The 21,769-nt window shown below is 43.2% G+C and overlaps 3 protein-coding genes across 4 annotated transcripts; all 3 read left to right on the forward strand.

The window, feature by feature from the left end:
- The first annotated feature begins 2,328 nt into the window (after window positions 1–2,328).
- On the forward strand, window positions 2,329–10,411 carry pik3cg (phosphatidylinositol-4,5-bisphosphate 3-kinase, catalytic subunit gamma). Its single transcript, XM_023967860.2, has 16 exons — window positions 2,329–2,483; window positions 3,108–3,507; window positions 3,617–3,879; window positions 4,063–4,420; window positions 4,627–4,922; window positions 5,131–5,645; window positions 5,871–6,105; window positions 6,897–7,106; window positions 7,490–7,571; window positions 7,668–7,771; window positions 7,950–8,096; window positions 8,178–8,268; window positions 8,434–8,564; window positions 9,094–9,205; window positions 9,427–9,584; window positions 9,715–10,411. Exons 2-16 carry the CDS (start codon window positions 3,120–3,122, stop codon window positions 9,994–9,996), a joined length of 3,372 nt encoding a protein of 1,123 aa, XP_023823628.1. The 5' UTR covers window positions 2,329–2,483; window positions 3,108–3,119; the 3' UTR covers window positions 9,997–10,411.
- LOC111950358 (BBSome complex assembly protein BBS10-like) lies at window positions 10,367–13,867 on the forward strand. Its single transcript, XM_023967871.2, is given in 6 exon segments — window positions 10,367–10,532; window positions 10,815–11,043; window positions 12,558–13,196; window positions 13,198–13,297; window positions 13,299–13,438; window positions 13,519–13,867. Coding segments are annotated over 6 exon segments (1,536 nt in total). The 3' UTR covers window positions 13,781–13,867.
- A 1,035-nt stretch (window positions 13,868–14,902) lies between these two features.
- Window positions 14,903–21,480, forward strand: LOC111950367 (cAMP-dependent protein kinase type II-beta regulatory subunit). Of its 2 annotated transcripts, XM_023967884.2 has the most exons (11): window positions 14,903–15,511; window positions 16,094–16,129; window positions 16,593–16,645; window positions 16,937–17,020; window positions 17,146–17,252; window positions 17,601–17,754; window positions 18,103–18,204; window positions 18,897–18,971; window positions 19,070–19,138; window positions 19,339–19,483; window positions 19,674–21,480. In XM_023967884.2, the coding sequence occupies exons 1-11, from the start codon at window positions 15,235–15,237 to the stop codon at window positions 19,778–19,780; spliced, it is 1,209 nt and encodes a 402-aa protein (XP_023823652.1). In that variant the 5' UTR covers window positions 14,903–15,234; the 3' UTR covers window positions 19,781–21,480. The 2 variants fall into 2 exon arrangements, with proteins under 2 accessions (XP_023823652.1, XP_070290551.1); XM_070434450.1 differs by lacking the exon at window positions 16,094–16,129.
- Window positions 21,481–21,769: the final 289 nt, after the last annotated feature.

The raw sequence follows: 21,769 nt of genomic DNA on the forward strand, positions 1-21,769 counted from the left end.
GAGGGGGCGGGCATAACGCGGGCGGTAGGGAGGCGGACCTCGCGTCACACAAGCGCAGACGATGACGTAGTGTAGGGGGGAAGGCCTCAAAGCAGGCTTATGGTTTGCCCAAATTCAGTGGTGAAAAAACTACGCAAAAGTCATACTTGAGTGAAAGTAAAGACACCTTAATAGAAAGTTACTCAAGTAAAAGTGAAAGTCAGCCAGTAAAATACTACTTGAGTAAAAGTCTCAAAGTATTTGGTTTTAAATATACTTAAGTATCAAAAGTAAATGTAATTGAAAAAATATACTTAAGTATCAAAAGTAAAAGTATAAATCATTTTAAATTCCTTATATTAAGCAAAGCAGAGGCACCATTTTCTTGTTTTTAAACTGTACGGATTGCCAGGGGCACACAGACATTATTTACAAAAGATGAATTTGTGATTAGTGAGTCCGTCAGTACAGCGGCAGTAGGGATGACCAAGTGTTCTCTTGATAAGTGCGTAAATTTAACTATTTTCCTGTCCTGCTAAGCATTCAAAATGTAACGAGTACTTTCGGTTGCCAGGAAAAATGTATGGAATAAAAAGTACAATATTATATATTAGGAATGTAGTGGAGTAAAAGTAAAAGTTGTCAAAAATATAAATAGTAAAGTAAAGTACAGATACCCCCAAAAACGACTTAAGTAGTACTTTAAAGTATTTTCACTTAAGTACTTTACCTCACTGCCCAAATTCTTAATCGTAAAGACTGATCTAGGATCAGCGACCTATAGCAACCCTTGAACTGTAATATATTGCGCGAAAATGATTGGAATTAGCAAATATGTAACTGAAAATATATTTTTTGCAAATGGTTATGGTGGTTATCATTTCACCAACGTTTCAATGATTCCAGCAAAGGCGGCTGCAATTTCGAACAGGCCCATAGACTTCCATTGAAACAGAAACAAATTAAGGCGTGGGATGCATAGACTGTAAAAATCGTGCGATGTCTCGCTTCCGTCTCTGAYTTCAGAGATGTTAGAACAATAATGGTGGCTCCTGGGAAAAAATGTATTTCACAAATAATTAATTTTCCAGCGGTCTCATATTTTTATCTATACRATTTTATATGCAGTCATTTGCATCTTGATTGTCATGGTATCTTAACCAGAGGAGAGCGCTATTGTTTAACAAACCCAAACCTYACTGACAGCAGTTGTAACCAATGATGTATATAAACCCTGGATTGATTTGGCCATGTTTTGTRTTGGCGAGTATAAGGCTTTGAAACTACCGGTCGGCCATATTGGCCCTCCTAAGTAGACCCAGTCCTCCATTAATGGAATTCTACATTGTTTCAAYTAACATTTTCAAGGACAAAATTAYATGCATTTAAGTATTTTTGTTGTTGTAATGAAGACAGTAACATTAGTAATCYCATAAAARTWATACTTCARGGAAAATGTTTTTATATACACTATATACAGTATATATATAAGTATGTGGACACCCCTTCAAATGACTGGATTCGGCTATTTCAGCCACACCCRTTGCTGACAGGTGTATAAAATCGAACACACAGCCAATCTCCATAGACAAACATTGGCAGTAGAATGGCCTTCATGAAGAGMCATTTAATAAATKAATRAAWTAAATTAATAAATTAGACATTTAAAATGATAAACTTGGATTAGTTAACACAACGTGCCATTGGACCACAGGAGTGATGGTTGCTGATAATGGGCCTCTGTACACCTATGTAGATATTCCATAAAAAATCATCAGTTTCCAGCTACRATAGTAATTTACAACATGAACAATGTCTACACTGTATTTCTGATCAATTTGATGTTATTTCAATGGACAAAAAATKTGCTTTTCTTTCAAAAACAAGGACATTTCTAAGCGACCCCAAGCTTTTGAACGGTAGTATAAATATATAAATCATTGGTTGTAACTGATGGGATTCAATAAGAACTTAGAATCTTTGCTATATTTATATAATAGTAGGAAATAATACCATGCCAGAGAATGACACATTTTTCTTTCTTTCTTCTTTTTTTTCCCAGGAGAAAACGTTTTTAGTGAATATGACAATGGAAATGGAATATAAACGCATCAATCTTGGCATGGATACAATAACATACTTATCCCAGTTATAACGGCTACAAAAATCAGTAATTGTAATAGTAATGATAATTTTCAATTAAATTGCATAATCATAATGGCAATACTAGGCTGTGGGTTTCTGTAGTCCAGTTCCCTCAAAACTACAGTTATGGCGCCTCTGAGCGACCAATAAGAGCACAACATGTAGACTTGCATGGGACTCGTCTTCACACATCACGGGGAGGGGTGAATGGAATAGCAKACAGAAAGTTTTAGTACCACTTCTTCGGACTCAACATGAATTAAGGAGAAACTGGGACCATTGTACAATTATTTACAAATGCCTAGTGACCCACCGTGTCATATTGCTGCTGGCGTGAGTGTGTTTAGGCCTACCGAGCGGTAAGTTTTCTTCATAGACTTTCCCTGGCCCATGTAATCGGCAATACCGTTATTTTCTGTTTTTGAAAACTAACGGCTCTGGATTTTCTCATGGAAACTATCGTAACGTTGAAGTTTTATCAATTATTTTTGTATTTTTATATAATGGATGATTTTATTATAAACTGTAGGTTTGTTTTTGTGRGCAGGTGTAGRAGACTTGTCAATTTAATTTCAAGTTGTCATTGAATCCATTTTTGAAATATGTTCTGAAATTAGGTGGAATTTACAATGTTGCCAAATTCTGGTTGCTCAATTTTACTGCAACATTATCATATTTTGATGAGTTGATACCAATGACTGTATGGGGTTGATACATTGTTACTGCTGACAGTGTTTCTCCTTGCTTCCTGCTTTGCAACTTCCTATGCAGAGAAGTTGGTCTGAAAGAAGAAGTTGAATAAGCTTCAYACGCACCATCATAAAATAAAATAGAATTAGTATAAGCATAACATATCATGATAGAGTATCTTATTTTGGCTAAGTTTACCAACATGMGATAATTATACATGCTACATTTAACATCCCTTATACATCCATCAATTTGAATCTAAACAAATCTATTTTATTCTTCATTGATAATAGATAACTCGTGTTATGGAACAGCAAGTGAGCGATGAAGAAGAACCTCAACCTGTAGTCCTCAGAGAAGAGAACCGGAGGAGGAGAAGAAAGATGAAAGCCTTCACCTCCACCTTCTCCGTGGCCATGGACCAGATAGCCATCGAGTTCGTCCTCCCCACCACCACTAAGAGTAGCCGCAGCCCGGACACCTTGCTCCTGGAGGTGGCTGGGAACTGGACGGTGGAGCAGGTGAAAGCCCAGGTGTGGCTGAGGGTAGTAGCCACCAACCTGTGCCCTGAGTTCTATCAGAAGTACTCCCCTGACCACTGCATCCTGCTCTACCAGAAGAAGGGCAACTGGTGTGAGATCTACGATAAGCACCAGGTGTTTCAGACCCTGGACTGCATCCGCTACTGGAAAGGTAGAATATTTTAGTCTTAAATATTTCTTTTATACCCTTGCATTTTTTGTATATATTTTATCGCCAGGTGTATTGAGATGTTTTCATAAAGTTGTATTTGAATCTAAAGCTCTGAAGAAAGATGTGGGAAAGATCCACCTGACGTGCCGGCCTCAGCCCTCCGAGGAGTCCACACAGTACCAGAGGTACCTCAACTACCTGATTGGCTACGACGTCACCGAYGTCAGCAACGTGCACGATGACGAGCTGGAGTTCACCCGGAGGAAGCTCCTCACACCCCGCAAGATCGAGCTGGCTGACAGGGACCCCAAACTCTACTCAATGGACCCTTGGATCACACCCAAGCACCTCCCAGAGCACCTGCTCACCAAGGTATGTAACCCCTAACCTGGCTGCTCCAGGGGTGCAGCTCTGTGGGCGACCCTGTGCTGCTTGCCTGCTCCCAGCCTGTTCTGTATTGGGTGATGTAGCTGGGTACTGGGACAGCAAAAAATGGCCAATTTCCATTGTCTCTGTATCATGGATCAATAAAGATTGAATAATATTTTATTCTAGGTGACCAACAGCCACATCCTGCTGGTCATTCACAGGAACAAGGCCAGCCAGACCATCAAGGTGTCCATCGACGACAYGCCCGTCCAGGTGCTCCAGACCTTCTTTACGAAGATCTCCAATAAGAGGGCTCTGCTGGGAGTTCCTGAGGATGTGTGTGAGGCAGACTACGTCCTGAGGGTGTGTGGCAGGGAAGAGTATATCTATGGGAACCACCCGGTCAGGGACTTCCACTGGGTCCGACAGTGTCTGAAGAACGGGGAGGAGATCCATCTGGTCCTGGAGTCGGCTCCTAATCCAGATCAAGACCTGGTCCAGAAAGAGGACTGGGCACAGGTGGATGACTGTACTGGAGTRGCAGGTAAACTAGCATCAATATTCCCATAGTAATCATATCAGAATATTTCACCAATAGATTACACTTTACAATATGCTCTTTTCTTAAAGTTAACAAACTCCCCTAGCCSATAGAGTTGTGCCACAATAAGCAATATTATAGCACATGATTTTCCTYTGGGGAATATTTATTTGATGATTAAGATGATTCATATTCCTCTGTTCCAACAGGCACCCATGAGCAGCTGACGATCGACGAGAAAGACCACGAGCGGGTCTTCACCATCTCTCTGTGGGACTGTCACAGGAAGTTCAGGGTTAAAGTCCTGGGCATAGAYATCCCGGCYYTGCCGAGGAACCCAGAGCTGATCGTGTATGTGGAGGCCAGTATCTTCCATGGCCAGCAGCTCCTGGCTCAGGAGAGGACCTCCTCCAAGGCTTTCACTGAGGAGGTGCTGTGGAACACCTGGCTGGAGTTTAAYATACGCATCAGAGACCTGCCCAAGGGGGCTCGCCTCAGCATACAGGTAAACTGGTAAACTGTATAATGTTTTTTGGTTTAGTCTGGCAGCCGTATCTATATTTGCTTTTGCCAACATCTTTGTTGTGATCATGCTATTATGTCTGGATTTTTTTTTGTAGAATACCAGTCTATTATTTGGAGAATATAGTATGAATCACAACTGAATTAAATGAATTGCAATTTAACTCTATTCTCTTTTCTCCTCTCCCCAGGTGTCCTGTGGGAAGGCCCAGACCCAGATCTCTAAGGGCTCCTCCTCCTACCAGGACAACGGAGGATCCCCAGTTGGAGGTGGCAGCAGCAGCCATGATGGTAATAAGACTAAGAGTCGTCTGCTGTACTACGTCAACCTGCTGCTGGTGGACCACCGCTCGCTGCTGCGCCAGGGAGAGTTCATCCTCCACATGTGGAAGATGCCTGAGAAGACCGAGGACAACAGCAGCGTCAATGCAGACAAGCTGACCTCAGCCACCAACCCAGACAAGGCTTCCTCCATGGCCGTAGCCATCCTGCTGGACAAGTACTGCTACCCAGTGGCCCTGCCCAAGAGCAGGGAGGGCAAGGAGGCTGGGGAGGCCGAGGGAGGGGACAGGGGGCAAAGGGAGATGCCTAACCACCTGAGGAAGCAGTTTGAGGCAATTGTTGAGACCGATCCACTGCACCCTCTCAGCCAAGAAGACAAAGAGCTGCTGTGGCACTTCAGAGAGGAGTGTATGCGTCACCCCAGGTAAGACTGACTGGCATGGTCATCTAATACTATATTACTGAATAAGTAATCTGAGTTTATAATACAGAACCACTTATTTCATCCCAATTACATCTTTCTTGTTCTTATTTGAAATAATATGTTTTCTAGAAGAGTATCACAGAGGCCTTTCTGTGAATATTATTCAGTGCAATTTTTGGGGAGTTTTATTGAAATGTTGTAAAACTCCCTACTGTCTCCTCCCAGGGCATACCCCAAGCTGCTGGGCTCTGTGCGGTGGGGTAGACAGGAGGCTGTCCTGGCCACCCATAGGCTGTTGGAGAGGAGCTCTGTGTGGGACCGTAGTGTGCTGGATGTGGGCCTGGCCATGCAGCTGTTAGACTGCCACTATTCTGACGCTCACGTCCGCTCTATGGCCGTACGCAAGCTGGAGACCCTGGGGGACGACGACGTCCTGAGATACCTGCTGCAGCTGGTCCAGGTGAGTTAGTCGGACTTGTTGGAACCAACATTTGGCTGAGAAATGTCTGATGTGTTTCGGTCTTGGTTCTGTCAAGATTCGGTCTGTGCCATAGAGGAACCGAATTTCGTTACCCAGCCCTAGTCATGCAAGTTGACATTTATTGTCCTGACTCTTGTCCTGGAGGCAGAACAGAGCGATTTCACCAGAGCGATTTCACCTAAAGTCAAAATTGCCTATATTGTAAAAATTCATAAAAACAAAACATTTGCTTTTTTGTTCTTAATTTAAGGTTAGGTTTACGCATTATGGTTAGCAGTTTGGTTAAGGTTAGGTTTCAAATCTGATTTTATGACTTTGTGGCTGTGCTAGCTAGTGACCACTCTGCAGAGCTGCCACCAGAACAAGATTCATGACGAGAAAGACTAAGTAGCCCTAGCCATAGGTGGTTGGTCTACCTGGAGTGTAGAAGCACACATAAAAACAAAATTGTTGTTTCATACATTGACTAGAAAAAAATACAATAACAACCTTTATAGACAACACTTCCTTTTTACTTGGTGTTTTCCCAGAAGGGAGCAACTGTGGGTAGTTTTACATGTGTCATTCGTCAGTGTAGAGTCAAATAAACCGTCTCTACTGTCAACAATGAGGCCTTGGTTAAACATGCAAAACAGTATGAGTATGAAAAAATCCCCAAACGGGAAGATACTTTATAATGTCGCGTTACAGTTTATTGAAACATTTTGCTTGCATTTATGACGCGTTTACTTTGAGAAAAATACATATGTGTGCTCCTCTGTGTTTTTCAGGCTGTGAAGTTTGAGCCGTACCATGACAGTGCCCTGGCCAGGTTCCTGTTGAAGAGAGCTCTCAGGAGTAAGAGGATAGGTCATTTCCTTTTCTGGTTCCTGAGGAGTGAGATCGCCCAGTCCATGCACTACCAGCAGAGGTATGCTGTGCTGCTGGAAGCCTACCTCCGAGGCTGTGGAGAGGACATGCTGCAGGATTTCAGACGCCAGGTGGGTGAATAGCCTTGACCCCAGCCGTAAACAAGAGTACGGTGTGATGTGTGATCGGACACAGTAGGAGTGGGTGAGGAGAGTTCCTCCTCCTTACAATGTGACTGTAGGGCTTTGACGTCGTAGCCAGTCAGGTAGTTGAGGTACCTCTGGTACTGTGTGGACTCCTCCGAGGGCTGAGGCCGGCACGTCAGGTGGATCTTCCCCACATCTTTCTTCMGATATAACTTTATTAAAACATCTCAATACACCTCACAGTAAAATATATACGGTACGCAAAATAATTAGAGGATAGAAAAGACAGATTTAAAAAGACTAGGTCGCTAAAGTGTCAGATAACGAGGATCTGAATAAAGAATAATCCAATTCATTATCATCAACAGGTGGAGATGACAGAAGCCCTGCAGAAAGTCACCAGGGAGATCAAGGCCATGTCTGCTGAGAAATATGATGTTTCTGCACAAGGTGAGCCTGTCGCCTCAGGTCAACGTACCTAGTATAAGAGATCAAGATAAAATCATATAGAAATGAATACGTAATGAATCCTGGTGGTATGTTCAGTTGTGTTCCAGCTGCGTCAGAAGCTGGAGAACCTGCAGACRTCTGGGCTGCCAGAGAGCTTCAGAGTGCCCTATGACCCGGGTCTACGGGCTGGTGCTCTGGTGGTGAGTGGAATAATACCTATCCATCTCTATTCTACCCCCCCTCTTATTTTCCTCCATGTCTCTTCTCGCTTGTCTCCATCCCTTTCTTCACCATCATTTCCTGTATCCTCCACTAATTGTATTCTTACTCCTCCATTCTCTCCTGTGTTTGACTGTAAACATGGGTCCCTCTCTTCAGATAGAGCAGTGTAAGGTGATGGCCTCTAAGAAGAGACCGTTGTGGCTGCAGTTTAAGAGGGCTGACCCCACCACTCTGTGCAGTGACACCATCGGGGTCATCTTTAAGGACGGGGATGACCTCAGGCAGGACATGCTCATTCTACAGGTATGTGGGCTTGCTTTCTCAATGGGTTAGGCAAAACTGTCCACCAAATGTTCCATGACAACGAAATGCTCCTCCTTTTAGATTCTGCTGATCATGGAATCCATATGGGAGGAAGAGTCTTTGGACTTGTCCTTATTGCCCTACGGTTGTATCTCTACTGGGAATAAAATAGGTATGTCAACTGACTTTACACTGTCATGMCGTGTTAATAATAATATATTATAACATATAATATATAGTGTATAAATAATTATAGATATATATGCCATTTCTTATTAAATAAGCATTGTTCTCTATTCTCTTATTTTATTCTCTCTCTCTCTCTCTATCTCTCTAGGGATGATTGAGATAGTGAAGGATGCCACCACTATTGCCAACATCCAGCAGAGCGTTGTGGGAAGCACAGGAGCGTTCAAGGACGAGATCCTCAGCCAATGGCTGCGGGACAAGTGTGTGAGCGAGGAAAAGGTAGCTGGCTATAGTTACTCCCACGGTGCTGCAGCGTCTCAGCTGTAGAGGATATAACTGCACCGCTAAGGGGGAAGGAAACACCCCTGCTACATTTCCTGTTACCCAGGGCTTTGTCTGCAGCACTATTCACGTATACTCAGACTGTGTCGGCTGAAGCACCTCCACATTTTCAGCTCTGCTATGTCTATTTTTGAATTGGCCTGTTAGAAATATCCCCATGCAGCAGTCACCATAGCTTTAGGGTGAAGGTATACCACAGAGGCTACCACAGCGCTAGCAGATAAATAGAGAAAGATGAAACACGGTTTGAGTYACTGTGTTTGCTMCAATGTTGTCTGTGGAAATAATCGAGCAGAACTGGTTGTATGAAATGGCAGCTCACTAATGCTCTTCATTTCCTCCACTCTGTGTCTCTATCACTTCCCCTCTCTCTGTCTCTCCCCTTCACTCGCCATCATTGTCTCTCCCTCTCTTTTGCTGTCTTTCGCTGTCTTTCTCTCTCTGTGTGTCTCTCTCCTCCCTGTAGTTCCAGCAGGCGGTGGAGAGGTTTGTGTTTTCCTGTGGAGGGTACTGTGTGGCCACCTACGTCCTGGGGGTAGGAGACAGACACAACGACAACATCATGATCACTGAATCTGGTACCAGAGCTCATCCTTATCTCCCTATAGCACAAACATGATACAGTACTTGGCGTTAAGTGGTTGCCAAARCATTAGGAATACATTCCACAATATTCTACATATGTGGGTGGACCCATAGAAAGTGGTTTTCTGTTCATCTGAATGTAGTAATTTGTTTCTGATGTATTGGGTGCTTTATCTATAGCATTCTTTTYCCCCCTTGATATGTCTGCCCTCAGGTAACCTGTTCCACATAGACTTTGGCCACATACTGGGGAACTATAAGAGTTTCCTGGGTATCAGTAAGGAGAGGGTTCCTTTCGTCCTCACCCCTGACTTCCTCTATGTCATGGGCACATCAGGGAAGAAGAGCAGCCCGCATTTCCAGAAGTTCCAGGTACTCAAACTAACGTGTTGTCTAACCGGTAAAAATACATATACACAAACTCGCTCGCACGCAAACACCCACACACACTCACACACACACATACTCACACACACTCTTAACTACAGTATTGATCTCCCAGGATGTGTGTGTGCGGGCCTACCTGGCTCTAAGGCATCACACCAACCTCCTCGTCATCCTGTTCTCCATGATGCTGATGACGGGCATGCCTCAGCTCACCAGCAAAGAAGACATTGAGTACATCCGCGAAGCGCTGACTGTGGGCCGGMCGGAGGAGGAGGCACAGCGCCACCTGCTGGACCAGATAGAGATCTGCAGGGACAAGGGCTGGACCGTGCAGTTCAACTGGTTCCTACACCTGGTGCTGGGCATCAAGCAGGGGGTGGATAAAAGCTTGGCTTAGGGGGCTTGCAACACCAGTGTGATGGGTTCGAATCCCACAAGGACCACATATGTGACAACTGTAAACCACTTTAGGTACAAGTACTATGTTGATTAGACTCCCAAATAAGGAGAGAGGGAGATATAGTCCGAGATTAAAGTCTGGATCTAAAAGTTTGGCAACCCTTCTCAATGATGTAACCAGCTGTTCCAATACATTACTCATTGACTGTACCATGGACTGTATACAGTACCAGTCTTATTTTTGCACTTTCAAGATCAAAACCTGATCTTACCATATGTTTATGAGTTATACGTAAATATTGACTCCTGTTCGCTTCCTAATGCACTGAATCCGATTGTATCATCTGTTAATGTAACATCAGACTTGCATGACTGATGGTGGCAATACCATAATAAACCTGATCATAGAGAAATATAGTTATATATTACCTCCCGTCGCTAGAGGGCGGCATGCAGATTTTAAACTGAGTGACTTACCAACACCATCAGAGGAAGAGGTATCTAGGAAACCAAAGGAAGCTTTTCCACACCAAGGTGAGTTCACGTAAACAATCAGAATTTCGGTGTTTTATCGTGGATGTAGTCAGTATAGTTTTACCATAAAGTGACCTTTCACTCATCAAGATAAAAGAGGTTGAGGATCAGGCGCGCAGTATCGAAGTAGGCTAGCTAGCTACTTCAATTCATATGAAATGTGTGCAGCGCCACCCCATGTCGCCCGCGACGCCTTTATGCGTGAGCCCAGTGTTATCCAATTATTGACATTGAAGCCAGTGAATCCCAGCTAACCCAATTGTGTCTGTGTGTCCTGGACAGGTAGCCTCTCCATCTCTCAGGTCTTGGGTATGGGGATGCGGTTGCAGCCCCAGTGTCTGCAGCTGGACTCCGTACTGCAGACAGTGAGTGTCCTGGAGGCAGTGATCCGGAGGAGCTTTGGTCCTGATGGAGGACAGGTGCTGTTCACACGGGACACGGGGCAAACTCTGCTGACACGCCACGGAACACGCATCCTCACAGCCCTGCGGGTGGAACACCCGCTGGCCAGGTAACACAAGTTAGAGTATGTGAGTGGAGTTAAGCGGTCGGAAATCTCGCTCATTGCTCATGGAGCGATGCCTGCGCATAGCGCCTGCGCACAGCTCCAGCGCTCCACGTCCATTCAAACCGCCCACTAAAACCCACTCAAAGCTCACAGGGAAAAAAACTGCAGCTCCAAATTCGCTCCATTCATTAAAATGACAATTTAACCAACACCCACATATTTTTTGACTACCTGGACCTACTATTTGGTTGTGAAGTATTGAAACCAAACCATATGATTTGAATGAAAAATACTTTAATGAACATGAAAAGGTGAATGTAAGAAGCGCTCAATTTCAAATAGACTACATGTCTTATTAAACAGCATATAAACACGAAGTAGGTCAGCAGTCAGACAGGGAGCCTAAGAAGGAACGAAAATTGATTAGTTAGACTATATTAAAATTATTTCAATGCTATAGCCTACAAAGAAATATATTGTGAACACACTAGGCTGGTAGGGAGTCAGGGACATTAAGCGCTCAGCATTTTAACAAAGGTTTGTTGTATTAAATCATTATAGTCTATAAATTGTGCATATAAGCTGTGACTTAAATGAAAAATGCCTTATTAGGCTCAGTCTAGAGTTCCTTGGAATTCATTTTTTAGAAACACCAGTTTGGCCAGAGTCTGGCTTTAGGCTCATGCGATGGTGCCTGGAGAGCAGGCCAGCAGTGGAGAATATCCTCTCCAAGCTTGCATAGCCACTGGGGATGCTCAACAACCTTTTGGCAACTCTTGCCAGGCTGAGCAGGAATGCAGAGTTGTTCTTTTCTTCTTCTATAGGTAGGCCTAAATGTTTTTAGTCAAAACAACCCAATCAAAAATGGAAAGCGCCTTGAAAGTTGGAATATGAAAATCAATTATGGCCTATTGTATAGATAATCTAACCCAAATGAAGGAACATTTAAAGAGATCTGATTTGCTATGTATAAATACTTTGCTACAATGAAACTTAATTAGCTACTCACCTCGTTCCTTTCTTTTAGCATGTGCACGTAGTAAGTACACCATTATGTATTCGGGATATGTGTCTTTTCAGATACCGCAATTATTATTTAGTTGTGGACACAACATCACCACACTCCCTCTCTTGCTCCTCATCTTTGTAAGACACCTTGATTTTGCACCGGTGTGTTTGATCAGTTTCTTTATTGAAAATATTTAGTGAACTCCATGACAGTAGTTAAAGTAAGGAGCTTTAGCAGCACACAAGTAGACTACAAATGCATGCTGGGCCAGGCATGCCCTGAGCTCGTGAAGTGATTGTATACTGGAGCGCTATTGGATGTCTACACTGTATTCCTGATCAATTTTATGTTATTTTAATGCACAAAAAAATTTGCTTTTCTTTCAAAAAACAAGGACATTTCTAAGTGACCCCAAACTTTTGAACGGTAGTATACATACATATACACACACGTTCACGCTTACAGTACTTTGTGAAATCTCAAGCTCTGTCTGTGTGTGTGTGTGTAGGATGGTGGTGGAGTGTGTGAGGAGACACAGCTCGGTGACAGGAGACGGCTCCAAGACCTTCGTCCTGCTGCTCGCCTCATTGCTACGGGAGATACAGAAACACACCCGAAAAGCCCGCTGGGAAGGCGCAGGTGCCAAGCGTTTGGCTGGAGCTCTGTTGGACTTCGGATTGGACGAGCTCAGTGATGTCATCACTGTTGGAGTGGCTCCACATGGCTCCTCCCTTTCAGACCCACAAACCCCAGGACAAACAGACACACACACTCTGTGCCGCCTACTCAGTGCTTTCCTTCACACCCGGATCAGCCCTACTCMTGCTGAARTCATCAGCCRACTGAMCTGTGAGCTGCTCTCSCATTGGAKYTGCCATGGCGACTTCRTWAACGAACACTTCCCTGCTCTGCACACAGCAGTATCAGGCTTCCCTATTGGCTGTTCCCGTCTGCTGGAGGGCCAGGTCATACATGCAGATTTCTCTACACCCCTCCCATTCCGCGACCATGGACCAATCAGGGCCCTTGCGGTGACGGAACCCCTGGAACCCAGCCTACTGATTGGTGGAACTGTACTGGAGCTGGGTGGGGCTAATAGAGGGATAGAAAGTGTGTGTGTGAGATCAGAGCGGGGGTTAGACAGCGTGTGTCACCCTACAGCATCTAGGAGTGTCTCTGCTCCTCTCATCAGTCAGACAGTCRGAGGCCTTCCTGGCTGCAGTGGGGAGGTACAGTGTGTGTGTTTGTTAGAGTGTGTGTGTGTGAAGACGACCTTACCTTGTTCTCTGTGCTCAGTGGAGCCCAGCCTGTCTCAGACTGGGCCGTGATTGGACAGGAACATGTTGCTACGGCTACCTTCTGCCAGCCGCTGGTGCCGGGAGCTCACAGGTATGGTTACAGGATAGTTACACGCGCACACACACACACACATACACACTATGCTAATTATGTGGTTTTCTCTCTCCCAGGTTCGTCAATGTGGGGTTTCTAAGGCAGAGGACAGGGGCAGACCCCACAGTCTGGTTGTGTGTGGACAGACAGAGGGCCAGGTGGAACAGAGTRTATGTGCTGTACGAGATACTCGACACATGCTGCATACTACCTGGGGGCCCAAACACAGGACTAGAGCTACAGAAAGAACCGCTTACACACACACACAGACACACACACAAACACACACACAGACGTGATGGAGCCTTGTTGTGTCATTTCCGTGGGCAGGACTTTTGACTTCCTGTTACACCACACCCTCCTACAGCACACACTCCGTCAAACACAGACACGCACACTCCGTCAAACACAGACACGCACACTCTGTCACACTTGGATACCCCTGCCGCCTCGGGGATGACTGCAGAGGCCCAACTGAGTGTGCCCAGACAGATCTACTCCCACAATCCTTGGCGCTACCTTGAGGCTCTCGCACACACTCTCAGCTGCATACGTAACCATGGTATCTCCCCGGACCCGCCGGAGACAGTGCTGTTCTGGTAGCGGATGGTTCTAATCTGGTCCAGGCTGACACTAGTTCAGGATCTATGTCTGGGTCAGGATCTGGGTCAGGGGTAAAGGAGGTGACGGTTTGGTCAAGCTCTGGCGCTAGTTCAGGTGTGGAGTCAGTGTCCTGTAAGTTTCATCTGATCCTGGMTGTTCTACAGTGTCTCAGGAGTCTACTGTCTGTGGACACTGTACTACACACTAATACCTCACACACCTGTCAGAGAGAAGAGGAGGAGGGTGACGACTGAGAACTCATACTTGATTTTGTTTCATTGTTCATCCAAAAGTTTTGTATTACATTTTTGAAAAAGTAATCTCCTTGTGTAGTATGTCTTTGCATATGAATTTCTATGTTAATAAATCCGATTTGAGTAAATGGTTATATGGTTATATTATGTTGTTACAGCGACTGAACAGAATGTGTCCTTCATCGCCTCTCTGCTCCACTGTAGAGGAGAAAACACTCTGCCCTACCCTCCCTTTTTCTTATTAATTAACTTCTAAGGAGGTCAGTTGCTGTATTTAGGTATCAATTAAAAATGGAATATCCTTGTGAAATAATTGTTCACAGTGTAGGCCTACATAGGACAATTGTTATGCAAAAAGGAAAATGCTATGCTCGACTGTCAATATGCATGACGAAATATTTCGAATAATGTACATCTGATGTTTTTATTTTTTTATTTTTTTTATTTCACCTTTATTTGTGAATTTTGAGAATGGTAAAATCACAGAGTTTCTAAACATTCTGTACTGTTTGGTTAAACGATGCTCCCATGAGATGAAGTGGTGACTGATCTGCTCACTCTTCTATTTCTATGATTCTGCGTGCGCAATCTCTAGATGGTTGGTTGTCATGGATACCTGGGTCACATGCGTGGRTTTCCTGAAGCCAGCAGCAAAATGATGCGAGCTAGCTAGCTAGCATTTTTACTGCCGTTTTCATTCAGATTTCATCAAAAGGCGGTAGCTAAATTAGCAAACTATAGCTAGCTACAGATGAACATACATTGAGAATGGGTATAACGCCAACAACATTTGTTGCAAAAGGCTGTGTTTATGGACGTATTATTCAAGTGAGCTTTCAACCCTTACAAGCCTGAGCTGGAATATCATTTTTTTTTATATTCAGAAAATAGCCACCGGTATTTTTATTTTCCTGACTCTTCAAAGACCGATTAGAAATGAGTATTGAAATCCCAGACGGATTGACGGAGCTGTTGCAAAGCTTTACAGTGGAAGTGTTGAGGAATCAGCCAGGTGACCTTCTGGACTTTGCCTTGCAGTATTTCATCCAACTGAAGGAGAATCAGAGAGGATCCGCCTTTGACAATGCCCGAAATTCGGCTAACGGTCGAGCTGGCGATAATGTTAGCAGTGGAAGATCGGTCAATTTTGCCGAGGMGGCAGTGCAAATTGATTCGGAAAATGAAGAAGATGATGAKGAGGAGGAATTCGTAGGTAGCTAACCTCACCGTTCTGCTAGAAAAGTCAGTACTGCCTGTGTGGTGCTGCTAACCTTGATAGCTAGCTAGCTAGCTAATGACGTTACGGTGGCAGCCACTGAGACAGTCAAGCTCGCTAACGTTTTGCTACTACTATACAATAGTTACAGTAGTCAGCCCAGCTGACGTTAGCTMCTGACCATTTTACCACGAATCCCTCGTGGACCGAGGGAAGTGACAACTTTCGCGATAATTTTACTTCTGGGTAACAGATGCCAGGCCAAGAAAAGGCAATTGAACACTAATCTCAAAGGGAAATGGCTATCTAGCTAAATTACCATCTCAAAACCTCGAGTAACCCCCATTGTTTACTTTGGCCGGCAGTGGAGTCGAAAGAATGTTCTGAAAGTGTCAGTGACTATTCTGACCTGTGTTGAGCATCAGTAGCGTTAGCTAGCTAGATTCATTCCATGTTAGCTGAAAACAATCAACAGTGATTTTAGATCAGAATACTCTCTCTATATGTCAAGCCAGAACATTGTTACACGGTTATATCATAGTAAAATACACCTCATCTTCATGTAACTTTTTTTATTAGCTCCAGTGATCAACAGATTCTTGAGAAGATCTTCAGGTAAGAAGGTTTGATATTCCAGCTATGTCCTTTGTATGTTGCATCCACAGAAGTACCCACTTTCCCAGTGTTCTCGACATAGTGACAGGAAATGACATCTGAAGTGTGTGTTTGATGGGCTTAATGATATCCTCTCAGTGGCTGGGACTATTGTCAGAGCAGCAGTTGCTGCTCTCATCACTATCACATATGTTAATAGTACTGTAGCAGGATCACACAAATGTCTGTCTGCTAGCCAGAGGGTTTTCAATGCACACAGTACTCAAGTATCAGGAGCAGTCCAGAGTTCAGCTTGTTCACCTATAGAGACATGACAGGCTTAAACAATGCTGTGTGAAATGGATTACACTGCAGATTACGTGACCACCTTGGTTTGGTGTGGTTGGAATCGCTCTTGGAATCCTGAGTGAAATCTGAACGAGGCACTCAAGCGTAATGTGATGACTCTTGTTCCTCTCCACAGTATGTGCTGAAGCATTCAACCCTGATGAGGAGGAGGAGGACAAAGATCCCAGGGTAAAATCACTTAACCTCCATCACTATGGGGTTGACCTCTAACCTTTAACCTCAAGTTAGCTAACGATGTGATGCCGCTGGACCACTGCAAACCATCGTTGATCAAAACTGGTTTAGGTTGAACGTTTGTGTATTTATCAAGAACAAAAGAACGTTTCAGCAGAAGAAGTCAGGTGCTGAGTGAAACAGGGTGGGAAGGAGATTAGATGACTGTCTGCACTCTGTACTTGAACCTGATACAGTAGCTATATTAATACATGCTAATTATGGCTCTGCTCTGCTCTCTTCCAGATCACCCATCCTAAAACCGACGAGCAGAGGCACAGACTACAGGAGGCCTGCAAAGACATTCTACTGTTCAAAAATCTAGACCCGGTAAAGTGAAGTGGGGTGGAAAGACTATAGGTTAAACAAATGCATTGAGGAAAAGTCAACAAAAACTGTATATGGATGCTGCTGTGTGCCGTGTCACTGATATATCTCTGTGGTTGTGTTAACAGGAGCAGATGTCCCAAGTACTGGATGCAATGTTTGAGATGACAGTGGAGGCTGGCGAACACATCATAGACCAGGATGACGATGGGGACAACTTCTATGTTATCGAAAGGTAGGACTTCAGATTCATCAAGACATTGTAAACAGACTAGACAGTCTATACAGCACTTTTTGATCCCAGGGCCCATATCCACAAAGTTTCTCAGAGTAGAAGGGCTGTTCTAGCATCAGTTTAGCCTTTTAGATCATAATGAATATGATTMTATGGCCAGATCCTAGATCAACACTCCTACTCTGAGATGCTTTGCTGATACTGGCGATGATCGGTCTGAAATCGCATCCTATTTCCTGTATTATGYACTACTATTGGCCAGAGTTGGGTGCGATACAAGATTTTCCCATATAATAAATACTTATGCAATTAATGAATTTATCATTATGATGTTGCCTTCTTTCCCAGAGGGACCTTTGACATCCTGATGAAAGCCGACAGAGTGGAGCATGTGGTGGGTTCCTATGACAACCAGGGCAGTTTTGGCGAGCTTGCCCTGATGTACAACACACCCAGGGCTGCCACCATCATCGCCACCTCTGTGGGAGCCCTCTGGTGCATGGTAGGTTTAAGGCTTCAGGGTGAACCCGTGGATTGTCCTGTAGCTGAAATGGATGAGAGGATGTGTAGGTAGGCTGTTACGTACTGTAGGTTTGAATGGTAGACTATGCCCCCCGGTAGATTGTGGAATGAATTACAGAAGTGATGCCTGAAGCAAAACATGCCAACACGCCCTGGGTTGTCTGAAGGCATCAGCCTACTCTCTTGAGATCATAATCTTAACCATTACGGGACAAAACGGTGAAACTGGCCCCAGATGAGGGTTGAAGCAACTTGGTTACTGGAGTAACCATGTCATGTGGTGTTTGGTTGAAATGATCTGAGGCCTGTGATGTTGTATGTACTCTAGGACCGACTGACRTTCAGGAGGATCATCGTAAAGAACAACCACAAGAAGAGGAAGATGTACGAGGCTTTCATCGAGTCACTGCCCCTGCTCACATCCCTACAGGTATCAACTGTGATCTCTATAGGTTGTTATCAATAAACCTCTCAGTAAGGTGCAGAGCGTTCGATTTGCCTGCTGGGGGAGCAAGGAGACCCCCAGCTCCGCTAAAACCATTGACAACTGCGTGCCATTTTCAAGTGATTGACAAAATAAATTACCATTATTTGATTGAATAATAATCAGCTCCTGGAGAACAAGTCAGAACTACTAATTTGGGATTATTCCACGCAAAACTGGAACATCTCTGAGAGTGATGCTGACTGAGTGACACTTGATAATGCATTAATAGCACAGTTCTAACACTTTGCATTCTATAGTATACACAATGCATAATGATATACACCATAAGCACCTACACTACTGTTCAAAAGTTTGGGGTCACTTAGAAATGTCCTTGTTTTTGAAAGAAAAGCTAATTTTTTTTGTCCATTTAAAATAACATCAAATTGATCAGTAGTCATTGGTCATTAGACAATAGTCATTAACAACATTAACAATGTCTACACTGTATTTCTGATCAATTTTATGTTATTTTAATGGACAAAAAAAATGTGCTTTTCTTTTCAAAAACAAGGACATTTCTAAGTGACTCCAAACTTTTGAACGGTAGTGTATATCTGCAGTACAAACGTRTTTATCTCCCATCTGTCGAGCATTATAGCAGCTATCACAACTGTTCTCTCTTGTCCTGACAGGTCTCTGAGAGGATGTGTGTGGTGGATGTTCTATCCTCCAAGACCTACACTGACGGAGAACAGATTATAGCGCAGGTAATTCTCTCTCTCATTATCCCTGTATTTGGAGAAAGTCCATGTAAAATGTAAGAGGTGCTACTCAAATGACTAACTAACTGTTGTTGTTCTGCCAGGGGGCCACGGCTAACTGTTTCTACATAGTAGAATCTGGTCAAGTACGAATAACAATGAATACGAGCAAGGTAAGGCTACTCTATGCTTCTGGATGCTCTACCGTTCTTGAAACTGTTGATACGTATTCATGGACATGTTAATATGTCTTGAGTTAGTGTTAACAGGTTAGAATGAGCTGAAAGCACCGTTACCGAGCATGTCAAWAGTACTGTTTGTTCTACTGAAAGCACTATATGYCTTGTATTGTCTGACTGTCTGTTACCCCCAGTTGAAAAAGGAGGAGGGAGAAGGGGTGGAAGAGGAGGTAGAGATTGCCATGTGCACCAGGGGACAGTACTTTGGAGAGCTGGCTCTGGTCACCAACAAGCCCCGGGCTGCTTCAGCGTACGCTGTAGGAAACGTCAAGTGTCTAGGTAAGTAGATAAAGACYGCAATCAGCTGGAGGAGCGCTRCACTCCAGGAATTGTATCATTGTCAATACTCATGCTCTCTAGTCTAGCTGATATCCAATAGCCTTGCTACGTTAGCTGCAGCTGATATGGTKGTCCTTGTGTTTTTTGTCTATGTGTGTGTTTGTKTTTKTGCGGYGTTTGTGTGTTCTAGTGATGGACGTGCAGGCGTTTGAGCGTCTGCTGGGCCCCTGCATGGACATCATGAAGAGGAACATCGTCAACTACGACGAGCAGCTGGCCGCGCTGTTCGGGAAGTAACACGCGGCGTTCACGACAACGACACCGCGTGATAGAGTACACTCGGCAAAGACAGCTGAGACGTGATGTTTTTATAACAAGGGACTCCTAGACTCTCCTGAGGGGCCAAATACCCCTGGTACTGATCTGCTTTATTATCAGTCTGCTTTAACACACATCACCCACTGTGTTTATATTACAGTATTAGCAATCAGACCATTTTAGATCGAGGTTTGTTCATACTGCAAACTCATACTTCATATGAGATGAATCCCATTTATATAGTTTTAGTATTTTGTATGATACATGAACATAGTGGTGTTTGTTAATGACCTTCAGATTCATTCCTGGGCCTTATATCCAAATGGTACATATTAAGACACACTTCTATCAGGTTTGTCTAATAGATGAACTACGTTACGGCTTTTGATTCAATCTATTGTCCAGCATTTAACCTTCCCTCACGGAAAAACACTTTAAAGATGTTGCTATTTTTGTTGTTGTTGCCTATAAATGTTACCACAAGCATATGAATTCATAATGAAATAAGATTATACTTGTTGTATCTTATCTCCCAAGTGTATTAGCTACTTTTTAGAGTCACATTTTAGTCTGGACAATTTATGTCATATGAAAACAACAGTTTATCCAGAAGGAAAATGCAACATAGAGTTGGTAGTGGTATATTTCAGTGTACCTTTCACTTGTAGTTGTCAACTTGTTTTTGATTAAATTGGAACAATGCATATTGTACTTGAAGTTTAATAGTGCTATAGTCCTGAGTTAAGCATTTATGATCTAGTTGGTAAAGAGCATTAGTAGCCAATCATTTGTTAAACTAACGTATTATATTTGTTAAATCAAATGGGACATTGACACAACTTGGTGCTCTGTAGCAAAAAAAAAGGCAGTATTTCCTGACAAATCCATATGTGAAGTTGGTCTAAACAGAACCAATTAATTAATGGACTGTGTTGATTACTTCATTTTTTTTTTTACTAGTTATTGTGTTATAARCTGTTAATAAATTGTCAGAGGATGTTTCTTAGACACAGTGTCTTTTCCCACGTGATTTTTGATGTATCAGTGGGTGTTTTGRAGTGCTGATTTTGAGCTCAAAATTTCCAACAGGTTAAACAGACATAGCGTGTCTTCATAAGGGAAATATCAGATAGGGAAATTCTCTTAGCATTTTGCATATTGCTGCTAGACCTACGTTTGGTACATAGTTTCTTTGGTACAGTCTGTTTAAAAAAAAAAAATATTTGTTGTTTTTGTCATTCACGCACTGCTCTCCTTAATAGCTTAGTACCGTATTTGCCTTTTTGAACCAGAGATTTCATAAATGTCATTATTTTAACCTGCCAATACATTGTCAGATAGATGTTCAACCTTCAATGCAAGTAAATCTCTAAACCAGTTTTATCAGTCAACTGAAAGGATTTATYTTGCCTACCTCTGCACATAATTACCTATGCCAACAACAGGTATCTGCCATTCCTTGTTTCATGGTGTTAATGTTTGTGTTCTGTGTGTAAAAACAGAGTTCAATTTGTTTAATGTAATATATTTTTAAGTTTCCACACCGACACTTGCTTTGCAGTTTCCCCTTTTTCTTGTAATATTGTTACAATAYGCCTAATTTCCTGAGTATTTTCAGTATCTTAACTGTTATTTGAATTTCCATTGCAATAAACTTAGGTTTTGTATAAATAATTGAACATTTGCATTTTTTACTGTTGGAAAACCTTTTAAAAACGTATCTGGTGTGTATATCACACAGGTAAACGCAAACAGCAAATGCATGCATGTTTACAAACCTTTATCAAAGACAGTCTGTGCCTTTATTTTTGACTATGGCTTTGTCTGCCAGTCCTTGACATTGTAGTCCAAACTGTTACCAAACCTCATACAKTATAAAAACTACAATAGCTAGTTGCACGAAGTCGTCCAATTAGAGCCATCTGAGAGATGAGGGACATGGATTACAGCCAAAAGGAACTGCGCAAA

The sequence above is a fragment of the Salvelinus sp. IW2-2015 genome, linkage group LG3 (genome assembly GCF_002910315.2).
Source record: "Salvelinus sp. IW2-2015 linkage group LG3, ASM291031v2, whole genome shotgun sequence".
NCBI lineage: Eukaryota > Metazoa > Chordata > Actinopteri > Salmoniformes > Salmonidae > Salvelinus > Salvelinus sp. IW2-2015.